Below are 27491 nucleotides of genomic sequence, written 5' to 3'. Positions count from 1 at the left end.
CCACTCCTGTACTCAGTGGCCCATGCCCTCTGCTACTCAGTGTCCCCACATCTACAGAGCCTCCCTCCCCTGCCACCTCCTCCAGAATTGTCATGAGAATCAAAGAAAGCAAATGGGCCGGGCACGGGGGCTCCCGTCTATAATCGGCCCAAACACTTTGGGACCCGAGGTGGGGCAGATCACGAGGTCAGGAGTTCAAGACCAAGCCTGCCAACATGGTGAAACCCAATCTCTATTAAAAATACAAAATTAGGGCGGCCCGGTGGGCTCAAGCTTAATACCCAGGCCACCTTGGGAGCCGAGACGGGCGGATTGCACGAGGTCAGGAGAATCGAGACGCAATCCTGGCTAAAGGTGAAACGTTTATAAAAATACAAAAAACTAGCCGGGTGAGGAGGCGGGCGCCTGTAGTTCCCAGGCTAGCTGGAGGCCCTGAGGGGCAGGAGAAGGCCTAAACGCCGGGAGGCCGGAGCCTTGCCCAGTGAGCTGAAGATCGGGCGCACTGCACCCAGCCTGCGCGCAGCAGAGCGAGACTCCGTCTCAAAAAAAAAAAAAAAAAAAAAAATACAAAAGTAGCTGGGCAGTGGTAGTGTGTCGCCTGTAACCCAGTTAGCCTCCAGAGGCAGAGGCAGGAGAATTGCTTGCACCGAGAGCCTGGGAGGTGGAGGTTGCAGTGAGCCAAGATGCACACCACTGCACTCCGGCCTGGGTTACAGAGCGAGACTTTGTCTCAAAAAAAAAAAAAAAAAAAAAAAAAAAAGAAAGCGAATGTGTGTGAGGTGCTCAGACACCATGAAGCTACCCACAAACATCAGGATCCTCAACTCCACAGGAGCCTCTCCAGGCCCAGGGAGTGCATTCCACTCAGAGCATGGGCTGGACTGACAGGAGCAGCCTCTTTCAAATGCACTCGGCCACCTGGCACTATTTGCAGGCCATCAGCTGGGAAGTGAGTGACCATAAATCCTTTTCTAGAGAGGCCTGACTCCCTACATTGACCCACGCAAACAGTGCCACACACTTCCACCCATCATCACGTCCCGAGAAGACAAATGAAAAAGAAGTCTGTGAGGCCCTAAGGAAGGAGGGGACAGACCCAGCACAAGCGGTGCGTTTGTCCCTGACTCCTCCCGGCACCCAGGCCAGCGCCCCAGGGAAGCCGGTGTCGGGGACATTTCCCCAACTCGCCCCACCCTCCCCCTTCCGCCTCCAGCCTCTCTCCAGGAGGGTGCTGTGCTCCACAGCCATTTCTTGTCACTGCCGAACAATAGGCCTTGCTAGCAGCTGGCAGCTTGGCTGCCCTGCCTGAGGGGAGGGAGGGAGGGAGGCCGCTGGCAGGCTGTGGGGCTGGGGCAGCCAGCCGGCTGTGGTGGGGGTTCCCAGTTCCAGTTCCAAGGACAATGAGGGCGTGTGTCTCCAGGATCATGCACACGGCTGCACTATCCAGAAGCCTCAAAGGCTGGCACCATAGAACAGCGCTCGCCTCCCACCCGAGAGCTTTTGTAAAATCCTCGAGGCCGGGATGGTATGCCCAGGGATGCTGGCAGAGACCTTCACACTTCCAATGTGTTATAGGGAGAAGCATAGTTCAGAGCTTGCAGAAGGCATGTATGTCCTACTTCTGTCTTTTGCTCCTGAGTCCCAGAGACGGGAAGTGACCGGCCCAAGGTCACACCGAGCCAGGACAAGAGAACCCAGGGGGCATTCAGCCCTGGAGAGCTGTCCTAACTCCTGGTCTACTGCTGGCCCCAGCAGGAGATCTTCCTCCTCTTGTTCCTCAGGGCAATGCTGTGCATGTGCCAGGAGAAATCTATAACCCATGAAGAAGAGAGGTTCAAGGTCAGGCAAGTTATAGAGGTAACCACTGGATTCGAACACTTTGCTCAGCTTTGAGGCTGAAGACAAGACATATGCTTGAAGGTGTTCTAAGAGTCAGAGAGACCCAATCCCAGCTCTACCACTTGCCAGCTGTGTGACCTTTGGGAAGTTGCTTAACCTCTGAGCCAGCTGCCACCTCTGTAAAGTGGGGGTAGTAAAATAAAGCTCAAAGTGCTGGAAAGAGTTCATGAGATCACACGCACCAGTGTATAGCAGTGTCTGGTACATGCAAGTGATCAGTAAGTGGTAACCCTGGAAACTATTACTCCTGATCCAGTCAAATATTCATCTCCAAGGGGAACAAAAGGACATTAAAACAAAGATGGAAGAGGCAATAGGGACTCTGGGACCCCACACTGCCAAGCAAGCACTGAGCACAGTGTTCTCTGTAAGTGGCCGACCACCATGACACGCATGGTACTAGGAAATTGTGGTTCCACCCAGCAAACATGCCTCCGGCATTAAGATACCAGTTGTGCTTTAAGGTTTAACCTAAAACCCCACACTGAGAGTGGAGAGCTGGATTTTAGCCTTGTCTGCCATCATGTTAGCTGTACTAACATTTGTGGACTTTCCAGTGCCCTAGAAATGCTCGAACGTGTTTCACATCAACTCATTTGATCCCCACCATCCCCTGAGACAAGCTGTTATTTCCCCCGTTTTATAGATGAGACAGCTGAGGCACAGAGAGGCTCAGGAACTTGCCCAAGATTGTAGGTGCCAGGATGCAAGCTTGGGAGATCTGGATGCAGAGCCAAACTGAACTCGGATGCTATATTTTGCCCCGGACAATAATCTCCTTCCCTCTCTGGGCTTCAGTTTGCACATCTGTCAAAAAGGCCCCTTTGGTGGGAAGATCTAGCTCTATGGCCCCTCCCAAGTCTTAAGCTCTCTGAATATGTCCACTCTTGTGTAACTTTCCAGACCACTATGCCCCGTCTGGCCATCGAAACCCCACCTCCAGCACTCTGCGCCCTTAGGATTCCCCTGACGCCTGTACCGTATTCATCTTTCCAGGGGTGTGTGTCCCCAGTCTATGTAGCCCTGAGCCTATCCCATCTATGGTCAGACTCTGTGCTAAGTATTGGGAGAGTTGCAAAGATCAAGATTTGGCAAACTTTTTCTGTAAAGGGCCAAATAGCAAACAGTTCAGACTTTGAGGGCCATGTGGTCTTTTTGCAACTACTCAACTCTGCCATCGTAGTAAGACAGCAGACAGGGCAACACACAGATACACGAGCTTGGCCAGGTTCCAGCAACGCTTTTCTTACAAAAGCAGGCAGTGGACAGGATCTGGCCTGTAAGCTGCAGTTTGCCAACCTCTGTCAAACATAAACAACACAGTGTTGCTGCTCTTAAGGATACTGGGGGTACAGAGGCAACAAACTGCACAGCTAATCCAAAGACGCGGCAGAACTTGCTAAGTGCAGTTGCAGACGCACGGAGCCCTGCGAAAGCCCAGAAGAGGAAGAGGCTGGTTTTGACTCTGGGCATGCAGAGAAGGCTTCGTGGACAGGAATTTGAGTTTGGCCTTGGAATGACGGGCAGAATTTCCAGAAGCAGAAGGGGAAGGTGCAAGCAAGGACACGTGGAGGCAGGCCGCTGGTGCGTGCTGGCAAAGCAGCACACCCCGAGGGTGACGGTGGAGTGAACCTAGGACCCAGACAAGAAAGATGTTGAGTGCTGGGCTTCTCTCATTCTGTAAAGAAAGGTGAACTGCAAGATTGTTTTTTCTTCTTTTCATTCAACAAACGTTTTGAGTGCCTACCATATGTTGGGCACAGCTCTAGGCATGAGGACAGATATTCATAATTTGCATTTTCATTGTACTGTCAACATTTTCAAAGAGCTCTGGGAGCCACGGCTTTATCTCATCCTCATAAATACAGAGATTGAATGATTTGCCAAAGTTTTATCATTAATTAATAGCAGATGCTCCTAATTCCAGATACAAACCAGTCTACTGAAAGGACCCTCCGTCCTAGTTGCCTGGTGCTTATCTCTGCGGGGTGTCTGGAAAGTGCTCGCCCTGTTCTTCTGCCCCTGCATCAGTGTGCTAAGGCTGCTAAAACAGTGTCCCAAACTGGGTGGCTGGGACAACAGAAATTTATTTTTCTAGAGCTAGAAGTCCGGGATGGAGGTGTCAGCAGGCTTGGTTGCTCTGAGGGCCGTAAGGAAGTGTCTGTCCCACACCTCTCTCCTGCCTTCTGGTGGTTTGCTGGTATCTTCAGTGCTCCTTGGCTTGTAGATCCCCCGCCCCAGTCTCTGCCTTCATTGTCACATGGCCTTCTCCCTGCGTGCGTGTATGTGTTCAAATCTCTTTTTATAAGGACATTAGCCACTGAATTAGGGCCCACACTAATAACCTCATTTTAACCTAATTACCTGTATAAAGACCCCATTTCCAAATTAAAGTCACATTCTGAGGTACTGAAACCTATCTTCTTGGGGGAAACAATTCAGCCCCTAACACCTCCCCAGCACTTCACACCCCACTCCACATTCCACCGCTGATTGAGCTGAATCTCCACTTCCCAGGCCTCACACATCCAGCCCTTTTCCCTTGCCAGTGGTGTGGTGGCCCAACCACACCAAAATAAAAGCCTGCCCAGGCCAGGTGAGGCCAGATCCCATGACTCCATCCAAGACAGCCCAGCAGCCAAGGAGGTTGCACAGGGTCTCCCGCACTCCCCATTGGAAGACAGCAGGGGCAGGGTTCAGATGGTATAATCAGGGGGTACACCTGGAGGATGTGCAACAATCACGTGACCCACTGGCATTTTAGAACGTCAACTCCAGCATCAGGGATGGTAGAGAGATGATCACGGCAGGAACACTGGTCAGGAAGCAGGTACGGCGGTCAGAGGCAAGGAGGGAGGAAGGGTCCGAGATGGGGACGCTGTGGTGAGGATGGAGAGGCAGCAGAGGGAATGACATGGCTGGGACTGCGGAACAGGCCGCAAGGGTGGGCAACTGTGTGGAGCAGAGTGCTGAAGACAACGAGCCCACAGAAGAATCAGTCCCCGGGGGAAATGAGAGCCCTTTAGGTGCCCCGAGCGTGAGGGAGCAAATCTTGGTAGATACTGAAGTCTGGAGCTCAGGAGAGAGGCAGGGGCTGGAGACCAGTTTTGAGAATCCAGAGTGGATCAGATCGCCTTGGGAAAGCAAGCAGCAGCAGGAGTGGAGGCTCAGTGAAGAGTTGGGCATGGGCCAAATCCTGGAAGAAACAATGTTTTAAACAGAGCTGGGGCACAGATGTGAGAAAAAGGTCCAGAAGGGTCCAAGCAGCAGGAGGAAACCCAGGAGAGAAGGGTAGTTCCTGAGACCAGGAGGGTTCAGGAAGACCAATAGCACCCACTCTTTCAGGGCCCCCCTGCTGCTCTTTCTTGCTGGACTTTGCTTAATGTGAGCACATCGTCACAAATAAGCTGGCTGAGTTCCCATCAAAAGAAAACTGCAAGCATGCCTCTCTCATCTTTTAACTGTTTATTGTATAATATAAAACTACAAAAGTAAGACTGCTCATTTCCATGTACATTTAATCTGTCCAATTGTTTAGATTACAGCCCAAACCTACATGTGAATACAGCCATCTGGGTTCCGATGTAATGTCTGTAATATTGCATAGAAAAGGCACAGCTCTCAGGTCTGTGGGGGAAAGGTTGTACCTCCTTTTTGACAAAAGCCCTCCTCAAAAACCATGCACCAAACATGTCACTATGTACATCTTTTTTCAAAATCTCGGTCATGCGCACATATGGCCTGCATTTCTCTTCCAAACTTGTTATCCCCAAAAGAAGTCCAACTTTTTATTGGCTTCGTCTGCAATAGCATTTGATCCTGGCTAATTTTCAAGAACCATTCAGACTCACTCTTAGAAACACTGAAAACAATTGTACATAAGCAGGACGCACACAACTCCTTGCCTCCAGGTGCGGGGCAGTTACAGGAAGGTAACCATTTACAGCCAGAAAAGGTTAAATATGCTCTTTTCATTGTTTTTAGAAAACGTATAAAGGTCCAATTTGTAACAGCAAGGTTTTCAAATTAAGACAATTCCTATAGAGTAGACTAGCAATCGCTGCACAAAGTAGAGTCTCTTATTACTTTTTTTACATCTGTCATTTAAGAAGGCTGCCCTGCGGTATTCATAATTCATTGTTTACCGCAAAGGTGGTTAATTTAAGCTTTAAAAACGATCTGTAAGTTGATACTTTGGCTCTTTGGAGCTTATTTCATTAAGAAATTTTCCTTGATTGACCTCAGGGCAGTTGGGGCACTCCAAGGGGCTATGGCGATAAAAAGTTCAATTGGTAAAGACACTCGAGAGGTGCAGAGGAGGCTCTGGCCACTGCTCACCCTTTGGTATGAACGAGGGTGCCCATGTGGTTGCCCCTTCTGTCATCCAGAGAAAGTGCTACTAAAAAAACTTTAAAAAATATCAACCCTTTGATGCTTTTCTTAAAAATTTGGAGGTATTAAAACATTCCTCATCCATACCTTTTGCATATTTCAAATAGACCCATATTAGAGAAGAGTAAAAATGAATGCGGACTGTGCATACAATGAGAAGACCCGGGGGCCTGGCTTGGACCCCTTTTAATACAGATTTACATTCCTACAAGAGAATACATTCCTACCATACATTCTGCACATGTTACGATCCAGATGTTAGCGCTCCACAGTAAAATAAATATATTTACACAGAAAAAAGGAATAAATAACTTATGGGGGAAAAAAAAACTCACTTCAAATTCAAAGCTCTTGCGATTCTGCTCTCATCTTGTCACTTCATTGCACATCACTGTCAATAACTGTCCTCTCCCAGCCCCAGCTCAGCTTTCTTGTGAAGGCACCTCAAGCTGCCTGGCCCTGGATGCTGTGTGATATCTTTCATAAAAGGGAAGGCACTGCTGGAAGCACATCCCACACTCAAACTGAGACTTGGAGATCCCACTCCAGCTCCTACTGTTCCCTGTTGGGACATCACTTTGTAAGAATAGGATGCAAAGGCAATTAGAACCCTAGATCATTTTGATCTTTCTGAAAATGGGCTGCTAATTTTCCATGTCTTTCTTGTCAGAGTTAAAAAGCATTTGCCTGCTGTTATTGGGGTTTTTGTTTTGATTTTGAAGCCCAGCCTTACAAATACATGAGAGTCAGAGAACCAAGTTTGGGCAACACTTCTCCGTGCTTATTTGAACTGTTGCCCAACATACAGGATTTGTTTAAACACATGATTTGCTAATCCAACAAAAGTACAGTTGTTGTAAGTTACTGTAAATCACTTTCTAACAATAGCAAACCAACTGTTGTACCCTGTTATTGTTCAGAATCATCAATACTATTGTATATGTGTATGTAGGTAGATGTGTGCAGCATGTGGCAGGTTTGCCGGGTCCTCCAGTTATAGAAAGCATGGAATCTGGGCAGACTTGTACTCTGCAAGAAAGGAAAGCTCTTAAAATTAACAGGCACACTGACACTGGAAGCATCGACTACAACCCTCACCTCAGTTGCATGGTCCCTGGTCCTATTAAAGGAAATGACACACCTGTAGCAGTAGGAGGTGTCTGCGTGGAGGTTGCTTGTAGGAGAACAAGTGCAATTTGATCAGTTTCTCACTGCTCTACTGAGTTGATAACTAGCCTTTAAAACACATTCAAGTGGGAGAAGAAATTAGAATGTAGAAAGACTTTATCATATCACACTCAAATCTTTTGCTTAGATGAGCAGTTCCTTCATCACAAACATCTTTGCTTTGCCATGTGCATTACAAAAATAAAACTATCGATGGCTTGCTTAAAGTGCCATTTTATAAAGTTGTCTTTTTTAATTAGCCAGAAAGACCCAATTTGATCCATGGCAAGAAGTGAGCAGAATAGGTGACTGAATAGTGACAAATGACCAACAACAAAGACGACAACAACAACAACAAAACAAAATCCCATAATTTAAACATTTTTAAATAAATATAAAAGTTATTCCTAAAGAAGCCATCTGCATAACAATATAGGTTGTAACCTGCACTCAACAGCTAAAGTACCATTGGAAGAAAAGAAAAAACGGAAACAAGAAGGCCATAAACAGTTTCGGCAACAAGCATGATACATTGCAAACTGTTTAAAATTACATGTACACCACTAGGAATAAAAAGCTGCTTCTCAAGTGTGTCCTGGGAGATAAGGTGGGTGGGGTTGGAGGTGGGGTGGAGATTGGGGGCGGGAGGGAAAACATGCATAGAAAGTCCTGTCTGAGTTTTGGGGTAAAACAGCCTTGACAAGTGTAAAGTAGCTGATTTAGGAAAGCAACCAGATGGGAAGCTGTGACGTAATGTGATGAAATCCAGGTTCAAGAGTCACACATGTTGTAAGAGTGCATCCCGGGCCGGCCGAGGTGAGCCAAGCTCACTGTGGTGATCATGAAGATGCCACTTTCAGCTCTTAGCAACAGAAGGAAAACTCTAAGGAAAGGAAGCTGCAGAAGACAATTTAGCAACTGATGGATGCCTTCTGGGGAGATTTTCTTCTTTAAGGGCCCTAAGCATTGCAACAGGGCTGAGTTCCATGAAGAAGTTGGTTGCTTTTCATAAAATTTTGTTTGAATGTAAAATTTCAGGCCATCATAAAATTATGCCAAAAGGAAAGATCTGGGTTTTCATTAAAAAACAAAATAAAAACAATTAAAAGCACAAACTTGGCATAAATACACTCTTAAGATGGTAGCTCTACCCTCAAAAGAGGGAGCAAAAGAGAACCATCACTTAAACCCCCAGCTCCACAGCTATCTCCCGCCAACTGCTTAATGCAAGTTTGCTGAGCACATGTGGCTCTGGCTTTGGAAGTCACAGTACTGGCAGGTGTTGGTGCCAGGGGGTCAGTGTTTGTGAAATTTGGGTGTGATATCACCTGGCCCTTTCTTAAAGCGCTGTGTGTGTGCGTTTATGTGTGTGTGCGTGTGTGCCTGTGTTTGCATTTGGGGACATCAACTGCAGATTGATTTGATCCAATTTTCTCTTGCACCATACACATATAAAACATTACAACTCTATAAAAGTACAAGTGCAACTTGTACATCTGAAGTTTGCAGGAACTATGTGAGCAAATCCTATCAAAATAGCTATCTCATATGTATAAACAGCATTTGTTTTTAGAAAAACAATATCATAAACTGCAGAATCTGTACAAAAATATAAAATAAATTTGGGCAGCAGTTTCTAAACAGCCATGTAAATGCAACACTTACGAGTAGTTAATGCCTCTAAAAAGGCCAAATTGCCAAGTCAACCTATACAGGGCGAAAATGTCAGAAAAGGTACTGAGATTATCTAAATAAGATATATATATATATATATATGTGTGTGTGTGTGTGTGTATATATATATATATATATAGTTTTCTTTACCTCTTGCAATAAAACTTATAGAAAAAATAGACAAATATGCACATGCAATTTACAGCTTTCCCAACTTAATCCTTGTGCTTCACTTGAACTGTTTATTTTTGTCATTCAACATTGCAACATTGTCTTCGAATGGATTCTTTCCTAAACCAGGGTAGTAGGTCTCTGAGGAACCACTCAAAAAAGTGTATTACAAGTGGTCATACTTGGATGAAGGCACTCCAACTCTGCTCAAAGCAAAAACTAGTGTGATCCTGTTGTAAAATTTTCTTTTTCTCTGAAAAAGGCAAGCAAGGGTGCATGCACAGTGTGGAGAATTGTCAGGGTTATGGGAACGCTCTGGGGTCTGGGTGGGCACAGTCGCTGGGTCCCTGGGTCTTAGGACCCGACAAGCACCTCCATGATGTGGTCCAGCTCTGTGAGGTCCATTTTGAAAGGCTGACTTGGGGCGACAGGCTGACTGCTGTAAGGAGCCAGAGTTTTGAGGAGGTCGTCGGCAGACACAGGGGCCATTTTTGAGGCTGTCCCTGATGAGGAAGTGCAGGGGTCAAAATCATACATGGACGTATCAATGTCAGCAAACAGGATGTCATCCAGGGTCAAGTCTGTGAGGAAACCCGTGGACGTCGTTATTTCAAAATTCCCAGGCAGAGAGTCCATCAGTTTTGAGTCATCTGCGCGGCTCTCTTGAGGACCATCGGGTTTCTGGGCGCCAGCCTCGCTGGAGGTCCCTTTCACGCTGTCCATCGCAGCCGCGGCCGCCTCTGTGGAGGTAGATGTGGGACAGAGCTCCTCGATCTCGTCCAAGGCAGAGGAGAAACTGTCCTTTTCTGGCGAGAGGGTTGGAGGTGACAGTTTGGTGGGAGCCGTGGGCTGCATGGCCTGGGAGGTGCAAAACGTGTCATCATCGTCCTCGAGCAGCGAGGCTGGGGTGAGGCAGGCCTCCAAGGGCGTAGTGCTTCCGAGGTCGCAGGGGTGGGAGGATGGGGGCGCCAGGTGGCTGAAGGCCGGCGGGGCCTCTCGGTAGCTGTCACTGGGCTCGGTGGTGGGCTGGGAGGAGGGGGTGAACATGGGCCTCAGGCTGCCTTCCTGTTTGAGTTCCTCCTGGATCCGCCTCAACATGTTGTTAATTAAAACGGTCTTTTGCAAGCTGGGCTCTGTCAGGGGCCTGTGGTTATAGAGTTTCATAAGGGAAATGTTGAAGATAGTCTGACGCTGTAAGGTGTAAGACACCTTGGATGGACCGTCACAGGGAGACACGATTTTGCCTTCCAGCCCATCTTCATGCTCATCAAACTTCCGTTTTCCTCCTTTACCCAACATAAATCTGCAGAGGGGAAAGGGAGGAAATGGCATTAATCACATGAAAGCTGATTTCTACCATAAAAAAAGAGACCAATTTAGAGGGCAGGACTTGGACCTCAGTTTCCTGCCCAGGGTTATTTACAAGTACATGTGGATTAATTAGGGGTGGGAGGAAGGAAGACCTTTTACAATACGAGAGAGTTAGAAAATCCACCTTTGTATGCCTGTGGAACAATTTTTATCACTAGGTAGTCTGGTGAGTGTATTTCTTGAGAAATGTGTACGACACAGACAAGTTAAGAGTTACCATGGAAACCATGATTTTGACTTTCTCAGCTCATGTGCTTGTGTTCGCATGCCTAAGATTATCATGCAGGTTCAATTTCCCTCCCCCAAGTAGATTTATTTTTAAAGCCCAAGAAAACACTTACAACGCTATGACCTAAACAGATATAGGTGTCATAGATTACAGCTTGAGCACTTCTTAAAGGATTAAAAGAACCAAGTTAAAGAAAGGGAACATGTATAATTTGGGTAGAACTGTGTATGCTTTCAAAATGCTTTTCCTTCCTCATTAAGCATAGAGCCTTTCTGGCTGGTTGGTGACATGCGATAAAGCACTGCGCGTGTGTTAAATGACCACAGTGACTGAGCCGCCACCACTTTCCATTGTCGAATCAAGTGGAGGAATGCGTATTTCCCAGTCTAAGTTTTGCCTTGGCTTAATTTCATCCATGCATAGTTATGCCTGAAGACAACTGGATTAATTTTAAAGTAATTAACTCTGATTATAAGCATTGCTGTTTGGGTACTTGACATATTTCCTAACAAAATACCTCCTGTGATTCTAGAGATATATGCGTATTTTGAAGAAACCATGACCTCGTATCTCAGACCCTGAGAATCTGGTAATGGGTGGAATTTTAAAACTGCAGCGAGGAACTCCTGCCCCACCTCGCCTGCTGCTCACAGGCCAGACTGTCCTCTCTTGCTCTGGCCTTACTGAATACGTTTTGTCCTCTGGTTGTCACCTTCTGGGGAGTGGTCCTTCCGACCCTCCAAGATCACCATCTCCTTTCAGAACATCTACTGTCTAAACAGAACAATCTCAAGTCCATTAGCCTTTGGCTCAAAGACCTCACTTTCTAACCATTTAACAAGAAATCTGCCTTTTGGTGTTCAGGCAAGGATCATGGTTCGAATGAAGCCGGGCCCATGCTTGCTCCCTCACCATCCCCGTCTCCCGCTACAGCATTCTCAGGGACTCCTGCTAATCCTGTCCTCAGTGTGACTCGCTCTCATGTCTTCATATACAGGCAACTGCTTTGTAGTTATCCAATTTCTCTTCTAAATGCCACTTACCTTTTAATGAACTGCTTCAGCTGATTGATCACACCTCATTCAATCCTCTATTAACTTCTCCACATCTACACTGTCGTAGGCACTTGGCCAGGCCCAGTGGGGAGCCCCACATGAATACCCTGGCCTTCAAGAGGCTAAACATACCCTCCTGCACCTGATCACCATTTTGAATTTCAAGTCTCGTCCTAAAGAAATAAGGCTAAACGGAATATAAACTTCACAGAACTTCTTTCTCATACTTTGTCAGAAAGCAGGCCATGCTGCCCTCAAGGCCAGTATACAGGTGGACATGGAGCCTGCCACTTGAGACCATCTTACCTCATGTCTCAGTCTCCAGAAGAGACAGATGAACAAGCTGCGACCTATCAACATCAGAACTGGCTTGAGATCTGTTCATGCTTACGAAGAATGTGGAGTTACTTGCATGAAACATTTCCCCTCATTTTGTTAACATTTAAAAAATGGCTGTCAATCACAATGACCAGTCCAGTAATTAACTGTTCTCCAGGGCAAGAAAGGTTATGATAGTAACAGCTGGTTTCTCTAATACTCCATGTGATAGACATATTTCCTACTGTTTAGTGCTAAAAGTCTCATTTGTGTATTTACTTTGCATAGAACATTTCCTATCTAAAGTATCTGTTTAAACTTGAAGGTGAATCAGAGTGGAGGTGGTTTCATCTCACATTGCAAAACATTTTCTAGTTCATGCATCAGAGGTGCTACTGGACAATTGGGTTTTGAAACATATAACTGTATTCACGAGTATACTATTGGTATTTGCTTATAATTTAAGCATTTAAATACTTATAGAAAAATTTCACTTTTGCTAAAGAGCTTACTAAGTGCATTTAATTCTCATATAAAGTTCTAAGATCTATGTTATGTTATAATGTGATCATGGCAACACACTTAAATGTGTGAGTACACAGATACATACACACTCCAAAACAATGTTTCTTGAAGTGTGGCCACAGATGGTGCCTGTCTGTGAACTGTTACTGGTCCATGATGAGATATGGAGAGACATTATTTAGAAATTTTACAGCAAATGTACACAGTAATTGTATGTCTGTACATGGAATTTTTTTTTAATGGGGCTTCCATTTTCCATAACTTTGTATTTTTATTTCATTTTATGGTAATTATTTTTATTGCATCTTACTAAAGTCTATGAAAGATAGAGGAGATAAAGTGGAGTGTCAAAGCCCCAGGGTGACCTAGGAAGCCAGTGGGTCACAGGCCCCCCTTTTGTGAACTCCAGGCCCAGCCTGGAACTACTGTTATTTTCTTAGAGTGCCTGAGGAAAGAGAGGCTTCTGAGGAGCTAGGAGCTGGGGGGCCAGGGAACCAAGAGAGCCCCTTGTCACAGGAAGCTTGAGAAGCACTGTCCGTAAGCGTAAAATACAACCGAAAACAAACTAGCTTATCGCCACTGTGATAAGCTAGTGATTTTTATCGGTTTTCTGGAGGAGAGGTAACATTTAGGGAAGATGGTGTAGACTCTTCTTATAGTCATCAATGCAGAATTGTCTTTTTAAGACTTGTTACTAGAACAAACAACAGAACTTTTTAAATAATGCATTTTCTAGAAATAATCACTGAATCTACAGAATTCACATATTTAAAAAGTATACAGGTCATGCAATAGGCATGACCATAGGCATTTAGTAGAATTCCCATAGCTGAAAGAGATCTTTGGAGATATTTTCAGAAGGATTTCAATGTGAGAAGCACCTAATTTCCAATTAGAATGATCCAGCTGGCCAGAGCTGTGTGCTAATCCTAATGATTTAGAGAAAGCCTGATAAGACATCTGTAATGCTGCCTGGAAGGGGAGGGCAGAGGGCTCGGTAAGCAAAATCTGTCAGCAGGAACAGACACACACACCAAATCTTGGATGCGCTTCAGAGGTGTGAATAAGGACCCCTGAGGGAGTGTACCTCAAGGCAGGTTTGCCACCATTTCTCTATTTTGTATTATAAGGCAAAACTCACTCCACATACCCAGTAAGACTGTAAAATGCCTATCATCTTAATTTTTAATCCTAATTCTATCTAAGCTGTTACAGAAAGGAATACAATGCAACATAATAAAAAGTGAAGTCATTTTCCTTAAGTTTGCCTGACACATTGCAGTAACATTACAATGAGCATATTCAGAAGAGGCCTCCAACTCCTAGACAGGGAGGGCAGTGGGAACTCTCACTCTCTGGGTTTTGTGTAACAACCACCTCCTTACGCAGGGCCCAATTTAAAGGAGAAAAGACACGACATGCCCTCAAGAACCAGAGGGCAAGAAGCCAGGAGCATCAGCCCCTCCGGGCCTCTGAGGGCCTGGCTCAGGCTGGCCAAGGTCAGGGTCCGCCCAGCTCCTAGCTCCTCAGAAGCCTCTCTTTCCTCAGGCACTCTAAGAAAATAACAATAGTTCTTTAACCTCCCTTTGGAGAGGCAAGGGACCTTTCAAAAAGGCCTCACTGGGCTGCAACTTGAAGATGAAGCAGTAGCAGGAGCTCGCTAAGGATGTCTAGGTAACTCTAGGGAGGGGGTGCTGTGGTTCCTGTGGAGGGTGGGCCTGGAGTTCACGAAAGGGGGGCCTGTGACCCACTGGCTTCCTAGGTCACCCCAGGGCTTTGACACTCCACTTCATCTCCTCCCTTGGCTGGTGAAGACCAAAGCCTAAAAAACCCATGCCTTCTACCCAATTTTTCCAGACAAAGACCCAAAGTGACCCTGAGCTCCAGGGTGGGGCTGGAGACTCCCACGTGGAGGAATCATGTGGGTGCTCCTCCTTCTTCTGCCCACCCCAAGGGGCCTAAAACTAACCACAGCCACTTTTCTACTGAATAGTCATTGGCTCTTAACATGAGGTTTGAGATCAAAGGACCTCCCTCCCCAATAAACTTTTCAGAAACAAATTCCTAGCATTCTGGTTTTCTAAACATTAATTTTAGCAACTATTAACTGCAGCACACCAAGTTTCAAACATAAAGAACAAAACTCACAGGTAGCGACATCAATGAAAACTTCTGGAGTTTTCCAGGAAATTTCATACTAAACACAACTCTGTACACCAAAACTAGTTTTCAACTGTGCAACTTTTCATTAGGAAGGACCCCGCCCTCAAAAGCTACAATCTGGGCAGATGCTCAAAAGTAACAAATGTCACTCACTAGACGTGTCCTCAGAAGTCAAAGGACCAGAGGACCAGGTGCCTGAATGACTTGACTTTTTGGGGTTTTGCAATTCCAGAATCTGAGTGACTCCCACCGTAAGGAATCTGAGAGATTACTGTGGGCTGGGGGCAGCCGGGAGACCAGTGGAAATAGATTCGTAGCCTATTTTAAATTTATATTTAAGGTAGGACTGTCTCTTCGTATCTGTTTCCTGTCTCAAGATAGTGAGCCCCCCAGGGCACAGACGGTGTGTGTGTTTTGTTCACTTCTGTACCCTCAGCATACGGCAGTCTCCAACACAAGATGCTCCGTAGATAGTCACCGAATACACGAACGGTAAGTGGAAATAATGAGGAAAGACACCAAGGGGCAGCCAGGGCAGCACTGTAAAAACAGAGACAGTTGTGTGTGTGTGTCCTTGAGTGAGAACTGTGTCTGGGAGGGAGGATCTGACGAATGGGAGGGTTGCACAGACCTCCAAGTTGAACGGTTTTACAGGGTGGGATCAGGGTCGCGCAATGCACCAGCAGCTGAGATACAGAGTAGGCAGGAAAGCTCCAGCTGAGAAGCTCTTCTGTGAGCCACTCTCCCATCCTTCACTTCTCAACTACGGGAAAGCCTTAGGCTTACCTGGGGGCCTGATAAGCACCAGCGGTTGGGCCCCACCTCCCATATTTCTCCTTCAGCATGTCTGGGGAGGGGCCCTCGAATCGGCATTTCCAACAAGCTTTCAGGTGATGCTGGTCTGGGAACCTAACTTTGAGAACTACCGTTTCTTCTTTTCCTCATCAGGCCATTTCAAGTTTAGGCCAGAGGATATCTTTATTCAGTTAATCTTGATTCCCAAGGCCTTCCTTATTTGTGTTTAATTTAGCAGGGCAAAAGGAATGAACAGCATTTTGTGATAGTAACTGACAACTGATATTAGAAAACAAAACACTGCATGCAGAGTTAAGATGTCTTAAACTCAATTTTAATGACAAAACTCAGGTTCTCAAACTGATGTGTCAGATCCTACTGGCCCAGTGGGGCCCAGATTCTCCTTGCTGGGGTCTTAAAGTGATGGCGGTGGGATCTTATCCAAAGCCCAAAAAGGAACTGAAATAGTACTTACGTTTAAAAGAGTAAGTAACAACTCCCACTACTACATTTTGCAAAAAAAAAATGCAAACAATTTTTTAAAAGATGAATCAGAAAAAGTTATCTGTAGCTCAATGTTTTCCAACTATTTAAAAGCTACACCTCTTTAAAATCTCTTTTTAAAAAAATTACTGTCCTTTAATGTTATTTGAACTGTCAAAATAAATGTTATGTTTTTTTAAGTGAGACTATTAAATCGACTTTTCCAAACTACAGCTTCTGTCATCCTACCACCACCAACAAAAACTACTGCTTTAACCTGCAGGCTCACCCCAGCCTCTGCAGACATCACAGCATCCTGGTAGCTCCCTCGACAGACCCTGCGGGCAGTGCGGGGGCTGTAGGAGGCCTGCACAGGGAGCCCTCCTCAGCCCATGAAGACTGGCTTGCTGGGTTTCTCTGTGCCAATCAAAAAAAGATGCAAAAGTCTTCATAGATGCAAAACTCTGCATTATATTTTAACTTGATTCATCCCAAATGACTGTCATTAGCCCGGGCAGAAGGAAAACTCTTGATAGACTTTTCTACTCAGTGTCTGGAGAAAGCGAATTCATGCCACAAAAGGACTTTAAAAGGGGGTCAAAGTTGACAGCTTAGTTCTAAATTCTTAAGAGGGGAAATAATTGGGGAAGGTGTGACTGATCTTGTGACCAAAAAGGAATCAAAGATTGAGTGGAGAACACCTGGTCCTGCACCCCTGGGGCTTGTGCAGCTCGGCACCACCCTGACCCGGTGGGGGGATAGATGGGGAACCCAGGAAAGCATCGCCTTAGAAGCCCAACTGGTTTGTACCTTGTGCACCTTTTCAAGAACTTTTTCCAATTTCCTTTTGGGAAACAGCAACAACTAGACATTCTGTATGCTCTCTTCTCAAGAGTGCAGCAGGCTTCACAATTAAGTGGTACGTTGTTTTAAAAGTCAGGTAACAAGGCAACACTGAACTCCCGTGTCTGCCGTGGTGTACCGGCGGCTAGTGGGGCGAGCTGGCCATGCTCTGCCGCTCACCTGGGTGAAGAGCGCAGCTGGGGCCTGCCTCGTGATGAGTCACCGGCCTGCACACGCGGGATCCTGCACGGCTCCACATGCACGCTATACTTCAACAGGAACGTTTTCAAAACGCTAGCTAACAGCTCTCAGGAAAAAGGCTCCTAATTCAAAGGGGAGCTTTAACGAGTTGTATCCCTAACCTCATCAGACACATTGTCCCATATGGCTGCTGGTGTGACCACTGGTTGCTGACGAGTCCAGAGGTGCCAATGCTAACGCTAAAACAAGGAAGATGAGGCCTTTACCCCAATGCCAACGCTCAAAGTAGTGATCTGCCCTCATGCACCCACTTCTTTGTCAGAAAAAAGCTGAGAGAAGACGTGTGGCAATTGTCTTATGAGAAGGCTGGCAGCCGTCCTTCCCTTCCCCTGACATCTTGTGCCACCAAAGCCCACAGCCCTAAGTGGAAACACATTCATCCTCCTGGTGTCTCTTGGCGGTGGTGGTAGAAGAAAGGGGTGCCCCTGGTAAAATTAGCTGGGCATGTGGCAGACTTCTGAGCCGAAAAGAGGCTCGAAGTAGGGCCAGGATTGTTTTGAGACAACTTCTGAAACACAGAATATGCTGTTTCTCTTCTCCTCACTCCACAGGCTGGCCTTCCAATGTGTTTAGGCATCCAAGTGGGAGAGCCTCTGTTCATGACAAAAGGGAACCTCCCACCAGCCTGAGGGCGGGACGCTGAGGACCCCAGTGCTCTGCCTCCAGGCTGCTGTCCTAGTGTGACACAGCAACTTCTGAGCAGGAAGGAGAAGCCCGATCCTAATTGGGGGAAGCTATTTGCTTAGACAACTTTCTACACTTAAAATATTACACCTTAAACAACACACTGGACTAAGAAATCTGATCATGTCCAGGCTTTTAACACCCTCCTCCCTCAAGGAACAAGAAAACACACCAGCGAAAACAAAGAGGCTGCCCTGAAAAGGTTGCAGTGGTGGATGATGCTGGCAGAATCAGAAAGGAAGCTAAGAGAAACAGGCGCATCCTCAGCCGGGCCTCGTGTGTCCTGACACTGCAGCAGGCACGGGATGTGGGCTGTTCCCTCCAGCACGGTGCGGGGAGGTGCTGGGGTATCCAAAGAGCAAAAGTAGACCTCGGACCCCAAAACAACTGCGTCTGGCCCAGGGGAGTGGGCAGAAACAGGGGCAAAAATTCCAACAGGGAGAGACCGTCTCTGGCTTATTTACAGACAGGGTAAGGATGCCCAAAGACAAGAGGGAGTATTAGTAACAGAACCCATGAAGTTCTATGGATTGGGATGCTTTAAAAAACACACACACAAAAAACCAAAGCTCATCCAGAATTTGAGGCCCCTGCAGTAACATCCATGCTAATTGGTAAGGAAGACAAAGCCTACCCTAACAAATCGACAATGTAATTATAAAGCCAGTCACTAGATCAAGCCAGTCACCAGTGCTCCAGCGATATTCTGAACCTGTAACCCGATACCACTGTTTGCTGCCGGCGCCTCCTCCCGGCTCTCCCGCTGCGCACCGGCCGCGCGGGGGCCCGCAGGGCAACGCAACTTAGGCTGTTTGTGCAAGATCAGACCCTGCATTTGACGAAGACCTGCAGGAGTAATCCTGGCTTTCTTGACAGTGGAGAAAAGGGCAGGGGGCGGGGAAGCCTGACGATACACTGAAATTCGACCAGGAAGTCAAGCCCTAAGTAAATTTAAGAAACAACTTTTACTGTTTGGGGTTGTTTTCTGAAGTTCAAATTTTTAAAATTCTAGTTTCTCCTCTCAGATTTTTACATGCTTCTATTAAATTGAAGGCAATTTCCAATACTGGAGGTTTGTCAAATATAATCTTTTCTCCTAGTAAAATAATTTTTAAAAATGTTGACAACTGCATTTAGTAAGCAAAATGTAGTCAAATTCTGGGAGGGAATGTTTCAAATAAATATTTCTTTAGACTAAATTATGGCCTTGTTAGTACACATCTGGAAAGAAAATAGGCTTTTTAGAATATAACTGTCAAGTGGTATAAAATGTTTCTAATATCCTGTCTCAGTGGTTCCTCTGCCAGCTGGGAATTTTAAGTTTTAATCCCAACTCTTATGAAGCTATGGACACCAATCACCTTCTTCCAAGGACAATGAGAATGCTGTCAATTGTTTTATTTTACCTAAGGATTCTGGCTAAAAGTATGGTACACTCGATCTAAAAAAAAAATTAGAAAGAAAAAAGCTTTATTTGTTTTCTCAGTTTTAAGGAATTTTTTAATTTATAAAGAAAAAGGATTACTTGGGAATGGCACACTTAATTCAAGTAAAAGATTGAGTAGAATTATACAGTTTTAACCTGAAGTTAACAAAACATAATATGCTCTGATGCCTGGAATTTGCTTTAAAATACTCCAAAACAAACAAACAAAAAACCCAAAGCCTGGCCATGTAGATGAAACGAGATTTGACAAAATGTTGATACCTGCTGAGGCTGGCTGATAAGTACAAGGCAGGGCATTGTACTCTCGCTTTTACTTTTGAGTGTGTTTGGAATTTTCCATAATAAAAAGTTACAAACCACAACACGCCAATACATATTTTTAAAATTAAAACATATAAAAATAAGCACAATAAATTACTCACACCCCAATGAAAAACTATTATATTAATTTGATAGGTTTTTTTTTTCACACAGAAGAAAGCTATTACTGCTCCATGTAAACAAGCACGCCCAATTCAAGTTGGAACTCTTTAAACTCTGCAAGACAGCACATCACATCCAGCCACGAGGGGGCGCAGCCGAGCAGCAAGGAGCGCAGAAGTCTGATTCTTCACTGCAATTTCTACCTACAGCTCTCAAAGTATATATATTTTCAAGATTGTTTTCAAATTCAGGTATCCACAGAACAATGCTAAGCAAGCTGGGAGCTTTTCCAAGGCCAAAATAAATTAAATTATGATATGGTTCAAACTCTGGAAGTACTGTGTATAGGAAAAGTTGTTTCCCTGTATGTAAAAGTTAACACTGATGTTTCAAAAACCATGGTTAGAATCCCTGGAGGATTCCTGAAATGAGAACAAACACACAACAACAAACACACACCCAAGTCATGAGATGTGAATGTGGAGAAACCAGCAGTTCAGAATTTCCAGTGGGGCTTCCAACATGGGCTCCCAATAAAACAATGAGTCTCAATAAATTCGGCTAAGACTTTTACCAGTATAGATGCCTTTACTAAGCCTACTTGCTACGTCTTAATAACTATAAATTATCTCCATACTGAACAGATAGCACTTCAGGCAGTTATTTGGGAAAACCCTTCAGAAAGGACATTGGGGAGGGGCCATTTAATTATAAAATGTAACACAGTTAACCTTAGGGAGATAATGAACCAAGATTATTATGTGTAACTACTTGCTGAAATTCTTTCTATTTAAATTACAAGTTCAGGTTATATGATGTTGTACATTCAATAATAATGCTCATAATAGATGAAATGTTATAATGAGTCTCCCCATTTGAAAATTGGAAAGTATAAACATATATATTATAATCATTTGGATTGTGATGCTACTTCATAATAATTTGGTGTCAGAATACGATGTTTTTAGCATTTTGAATCTGAGGCCTCATTAACATTAGGGTAAGGAATTCTCAGATTTGACAATGTTTCCCATAAGATTAAGTGCTTTACTAGTAAAGGCTAGCCAGCATTGCCCAACCCCCATTCTCCAGCATAATGAAAATTTTTTTTCTCCTGTATTTATAATTGCTTGGATGGGATTCTGTTTCAATCCTCCTGTAGCATCTTTTCCCTAAAGATACATTGTTTTTCTCCCTCACGCTAGAGACCCTTAATAAACAATGTCAAGGGGGTGGGGGGCTTAGAGTAGGAAGGAAAGGCTTTGCCAAAAGTATGTGACAGTTTTGTGTAAAAAACAAAACAAACAAACAAAAAAAAAAACCCTCAAGACTCAAGATACATGTAAGTCTTACTAAAACAGGGAAATAGAAGGTTTTAGAACAATTCTGTGAAAGATAAAATTACATCTTAGTTAAAACCGAAGGTGGCCTTGTAGGTTTTATTAGTTAGACAACTATTTGCCACTGAATAAAACTAAGGAATAAAAATAAAGTATGCTACTTCAAGAAATGCTTCAAAAGAAGTGTTTCTTAAAAGTTAAAAAATAAAAACTACTCATGCCTTCAAATTTGGATGCTTCATTACTACAAAAGAATCACTTAAAATATTGCTTACAAATACAGAACATATTTCATCTTATAACTTATCCGTGCAGTCCAAAGAGGAAAACCAGAGAAATGTTGTTTCTTTTACTTACTGTGTAAAACTGAACATTGTATTGTATGGCCTAAACCTGGATTCCTTAGAGAACAATATCACATTTCTGCAACATGACATGAGTACAAAAATTTGAGGTGCAGAATAATAGAAATATACTTGAGACATGCAAATGGCAGGAAATAACTATTCTATGTAAATACCTGTCTCATGTAAGTAATCTACATGTTTCAAATGTTTAATTTAGTTGCCTCTAAGAATTAGGTAGGCTATTAAGATTTTACAAAGACAATTTAAACTTTGTATCGTATACTTCAGTAATTCACACACAGAAAATAATTTTACAAAGAAAAAGGCAATGAGGATACAAACTAAACTTGAGGGGAGTAAATGATACTTTGTAAATATGGCAGCCATTAAAAAATAACTACTTTGGGACCATTTTGAGATAAAACGTATATCTTCCCAAGGACTTCTGTGCATTGATAATGAATGGCTCACTGAACTTTAAGCTAAGTCACTTAAATACAATAAAAATAATCAGAGTACCACACTAAATGTAATAACTATTTATTTTCTAAGGAAAATGCTTCATAATTCTTCAATTACCTTCAATGGTCTTCATGGAAAGCCTTCCTCAACCTCCCCAGCCTGCCACCCCTCACACTCTATTCATCCTACCTGTCTTCTGGAGTTTTTGAAGAAGGCAGGAACCACCTGAAGAATCAAATTTTTAATTTGTAAACCAACTACTTGTCAGACAGCTAAGAACCACTGCCAGTGAAACATACTTCATTTTATATTTCTGGACATGGTAAAACTACTAAAACAAAATTAGTTTGCCTTAAAAAGTTCAGAAAAGACCACCAAGTTCCTGAGAAGCAGAGACAGAGCAAAAATTATTCCACTTTGGATCATAGCACCCAAATTCCTCAGGCAGACTGGTTTTCTCTGATAGCATGGAAGACACAGAAGAGGTACAGATGGACAGGGAGATGTCCCCTCAAAGTAGAAAATAAATCCGAAAAGCAAATCTGTATCACCTATTATAAAATGGGATAACCACACAGGAAGATCAGTTTAAAGCAGTTGCCAGCTCGGTATCTCATTAGCGTGACTAGGATTTTATGCAAACCTGTTCTGGTGTAGAGATGACCTTGGGACTTTCAGATTCTCTGAGTTTAACTTGGGCAACACTTCTAAACACAAGGGTGGGGTACACTAGCAGGCCTGCTCCAAACCCCAGGAGCTGCAGTGCATGGCATGGAATGATAAGCAGCCGGCTGGAGCAGAGGCAAGCAAAGCGCTAAAGGCTGATCTGGAGCAAGGGACTTTTGATCATTCAGTGGTTTTGACCATGGTCTATTCAAGTGTACATTTTACTTTTCTTCAACAGGTTCACTCAGCCCACTGTTAAACATCAGGTGTGTGCATATGGACATACAGAATATACAGACATAGATCATGTCTTTAAGAGCCAGAATCCCTTCCCCTTTACTATTCTATGGGGAAGTCCTTAGAAAATGCTTAGCTTCTTTTCAGTTAACTGCCTAGGAAGGTTTTTAAAGGAAAAAAGCTTAGAATTAATTTGTAATTCTGCAAAGACACAGGTTTTTGTAAAGTGACAAAAAAGACAGTAAGGCAGACATGAATGAGTTTTAAGAACTGAAGTTTGCTGCTACCTGGAGTTACTAGAAAAACAAAGCTGCCTTTGGGCACCTCAAACTAGTCAGACCTGCTGTAGCAGTTGCACAGTCGGCTCCAGATCTATCCTCTGCTCTTCCCCTCCAGCCCCCACCCGACGCCTCCGCATAGCTCAGTCCACTCTCCACTCAGGGTGGAGGTGGGCCGGGCACATACACCCCTTGATCTGCTGTCCCTGTGGGGAGGCAGGGGCCAGCTCTGGCCAGACAGTGTGCAAGCACAAGAAGAGGCCGGCCAGGAGCACAGATGCCAACTCCATTCTGAGCTGAAAACTGCAATGGATGCAGAATACAGCTTAGGTGATCCTGGGTTTCCAAAATAGATCAATCAAATTGTGGGGTTTACTTCAGAGAATCCTAGCATTAAGTTCAGATGAGGGACAGAGGATTCTGGGAAAAGACAAATGGGTCTTTCCAGCTTTGGGATCCCTCAGACCACAAAGAGGGCAGAATTTTCAAAAGAGTTTGTGCTGTCTATATGTGGTGCTTGTTGAAACTGGCAGTATCTGTTCTGTCCTATTAGAAATCATATATTATAAAATATATTGTGATGATTTTACTTTGAAATTTTCATTTGTATTTCAAAGAAAATTTTTAGACAGCCAATCCTGTTTTGTCTCGTGATCTCCGAGAAAAAAAAAAAAAAAAAAAAAAACAAGGAGTCTATTTATTACTCAGAATAGGAATGTCGTCTTATTGGGCTGACATATGCCATTCACAGATTCATACAAAGAATGAACTGCCACACAGGGCTAATGGAGAAAGACACTGCTCCACACAATGAGTGACGGACGCTCCAGGGGACAGTTCTGTTCATAAGGGTTTCCCAGCATCTGCACACAGGGCAGAAGTTTGCCTTTAATACCAACTGCACCGGCCATTTGAGACAATCATTTTTTCTAGATTAGTAGCCATTTCCTTCAAACATACTAAAATTAAATGAAATGGGCACACATTTCTTAAACAGGAGTCCTGGCTTATGGATTTCTATCAATTGCTTAATGAATAATTATTAACAATAGGTACAAAATATATGAGTTGTGCATATAAAGTGGCCATGGCACTTTTAGATTTTCATGTTTTGCTAGTCAGTATTTAACAGAAAGACCTATGAGAGCTGGTGTCACCCTTATTGTAAGGCCATTTTCACGTCAACTGGAGCTTGCCTTCTGGTGCCTTCAGTACACACCTGATCTTTGGACTCAGTAATCAGAGACAGCGCCTGTGCTTGCTCTCTCTCTCAGGTACCAAGAAACTACTGCAACTAGAGCTATTTCCTATAGGACATGCCATGACACTGAATACAAAATTTCTGTTGCCAAAAAGCTTTAAAAATTCTATGAGTGAATTGAAGTTCATGGTCCCAAATACTCCTATCTATACATAGCTTTTTCCATAGGTAATATTGACAAAGTGGTCTTGATTCTGTTGATATATGTGAAATATAAAATAAAGCTTCATATTTTTTTTTCGGTGCTCTTTAACAAGAAACCACAGCAAAAGAAACCTCTCCAAGTTTCTGTTCCAGCTTTCACCTTTCTTAGTTACTAAAATGTAAAATATTTTGTCTGAGGGTAAACTTGTAGTATAAGTGGACACTGATAACTTGCAGCATGCTACTTTTATTGATAGAAATTTTTATGTATTTGCATTCGAACATCTTCAAACTGCCTTCATACGTTTTGTAATGTTTTTTGTGTGTGATGCATGTGTGTGCCTTTCTAAAGTAGTGTTGTAACTTATTCTGCCATTGGAACCCTGTTTAAAATAGCAGATGCCACAGGCTATCAGTCGCCACACAAATTTGAATGAGTTTTAAAATATCAAAATGTGCTATTTTACTATGCTCATTATCAGTAATAATTCAGTGTGTAGCAATTGGGCAAAATTCATATTTTAGCTTCTCAATTAAATACAAAAACTTTAAAGAGGGACAATTCAGCAAATAGAAGTGTAAAGATTTTCTAAATCTGAATTAATATCCTTCTCTTAATTCTTCAAGGGAAACAAGCTTGAGCAGCTGTTACCTAAGATGTTGTGACATTCGCCTGACAATAAAACCGTTCCCTAGGACACCTCCTATCATACATACACTTGGTTGGCATTACAAAATGTGAGTCCTCTCCCCTACCTGTCTTAATGAAGTAAGGAAAACAGCCGGGTGTTAAGGAAAAAGGGGGTTGGGGGATGTAAAATCCAAAATAAAATTTCTCATCTGAGAACAACATGGTTATGTACATTTTAATTAGGGGGTGAAAGAAGTTAAAAAAAATTGTTAAAGGATTCCAAACTTAAAGAATGACATAAAAATTTTATATTAACATATAATACACCTCTAAGGAAGTCGATGAAGCTAAAGGAAAACTTTTAAGTATGTCTCTTTTAAATAAAAAGAAAAAAAAAAAAACCCTGAAAAAATAAACAGAAAAGCAGAGATCCACAAACAAACTATTCTTGTTCACTCCAGAAGTTGGGATCTTAGGATGGATATTTTCATCTTCACAGCACACCCTAGCACACTCATATCAGAATAGACTGCTATAAAAAGGGGGAGGGATGGGAGCTGCCAGGGTGAGACATGCCTTCTGCTGAGCTGAGCAACTACCCCCCAACCCCCATCGGCCAAGCAGCCCAGACGCTCTCAGGTGGACGGTCCTTCAGGGGCGGAGCGAAGCCAAAAGCCCACATCACTCTTGTCAGGGACTAGTCTCTAATTACAAAAAGCTACTGTGAACACTTAGGGCCTCAGGAATCCTACTGGTGACTACAACTTCTAGGTTCTTTACACACATTATGGATATTTCTTAACATATATTGGGAAATCAAAAGGCGTATTTCATGAACAAAGCTTGAAAACATGTACTCTCTCCCCTAAGACCAACTGGGGCTGCCCGATTCGATTCAAATAAAAACTGCTGTGGTCTGAGGCTGGCTGTCTCACTCTGCTGACTGTCCTCCCCATTCAGTGTCTGTGAAAATTTACTTTCTACCTCCTGAAACGACTCAGCTTGCAAGCAAAAAGTTATTCCAATGCAAACTATACCTGATCTTTTCGTGAAACTTAGAAACTAAACCTAAAACTCGACTCCCATTCTCAATCCATTACTACCACTTCTGCTAAAGGTAAGATAACTTACAGCCAAGAAAAAAACAAAACAAAACAAAACACGATTTTCTCTCCATGCAGTGGCTCTGTGACGACACCCCCTGTCTTACTGGTACAAAGTCTAGAGCTTGGGACAGCTGGCTCCCCTCAGCCCCCTCCCTTTCAGTCATAGGCGGTTACCACCAAGATGACTTGTAGATTTCTAACTTAAAAACCAACGAGACGTTCAGTTTAATATACATATAGATCCCAAATCAATTCATTTGGGCATGGGCGAAAAGAGGGTGGAAAGGGACGTTTTGACATAAACAAAACACCGGGAAATTCACAAAAACGCACTACAGCAAGTTGGATGCAAACCCGGCCACGGAACTCAAAAGTGAAGCAGCCTTCGCGCCAGCAATCCGAGCCTTAAAAAGTCTCGCACGTTCACAACAACACAACCGCCACAACGCGCACACACATCCCAGCTGTAGAGGCGACAGCTCCAGGCGCCCCCACCCGCCGCTCGGCTCTCCCAGCTCCCGACCCCCTCCTGACCCCGGCCCTGCCCCCAGCGGCTCAGCCCGCAGGCGCCGGGGGTCCGAGAGCGCGGGGCCGGGGCCGCTCCTCCCGTACCTGTTCCGTCCCCGGCTCCCTCCCGCGGCGGCGCCCGGCCCCTCCTCCGCCCTCAGGGCCGGCCCTGGCCGAGTCCCAACACCGCCCCCCATCCACCCGGAGCGCCAGCTCCCGCGGATCCCCTCCAGCCCGGCGCCGGGAGAACTTACCACATGCAGCTCCACCTGGGAACTAACGCATCAGGAGGGGTTTCCGCCCACTCCTCAGCTACTCCAGCTCCATGCGGAGTGCCCCGCTCCAGGGGCCCGAGGGTGGCGCCGGGGAGCGGGCAGCAGGCGAGGCCGAAGCTAAGACTCTGCCGTCCTCTGCCTGCGCTCCCCGAGCATTATACAATGGTGGAGGCGGCGGCGGCGGGCAGCAGAGGAGGAAGCGGGAGGCGGGCGGAGGGGGCGCCCTGACCCAGCGAGCGGCAGCTTGTGCTCCAGCACTCGCCGTGCAGGAGTGACGTGCGGCCCGCGAGCCTCCCGCGAGCTCCGGGCCCCGGCGCCGCAGGCCCCGCCCCTCGCC

The 27491-nt window shown here is 44.6% G+C and overlaps 1 protein-coding gene across 10 annotated transcripts in view; it reads right to left on the bottom strand.

The window, feature by feature from the left end:
- Nucleotides 1-5349: 5349 nt before the first annotated feature.
- The window catches only part of SERTAD2 (SERTA domain containing 2), a 126623-nt gene continuing 104481 nt past the window's right edge, over nt 5350-27491 (bottom strand). For 8 of the 10 annotated variants that reach the window (XM_017890051.1, XM_017890052.1, XM_017890053.1 and 5 more), the window contains one exon: nt 5350-10606. In XM_017890051.1, the coding sequence (XP_017745540.1) occupies nt 9658-10602 (945 nt within the window). In that variant the 5' untranslated portion in view covers nt 10603-10606 and the 3' untranslated portion in view covers nt 5350-9657. Of the gene's footprint in view, nt 10607-26984; nt 27009-27133; nt 27426-27491 lie in introns of those variants that run through there. The other 2 variants (XM_017890048.1, XM_017890054.1) reach the window with 2 other exon arrangements.

Source organism: Rhinopithecus bieti, unplaced genomic scaffold (genome assembly GCF_001698545.2).
Source record: "Rhinopithecus bieti isolate Rb0 unplaced genomic scaffold, ASM169854v2 scaffold_19018, whole genome shotgun sequence".
Taxonomy (NCBI): domain Eukaryota; kingdom Metazoa; phylum Chordata; class Mammalia; order Primates; family Cercopithecidae; genus Rhinopithecus; species Rhinopithecus bieti.
Note: the sequence above shows the minus strand (reverse complement) of the source record. Positions and strands in the feature narration are given on the sequence as shown.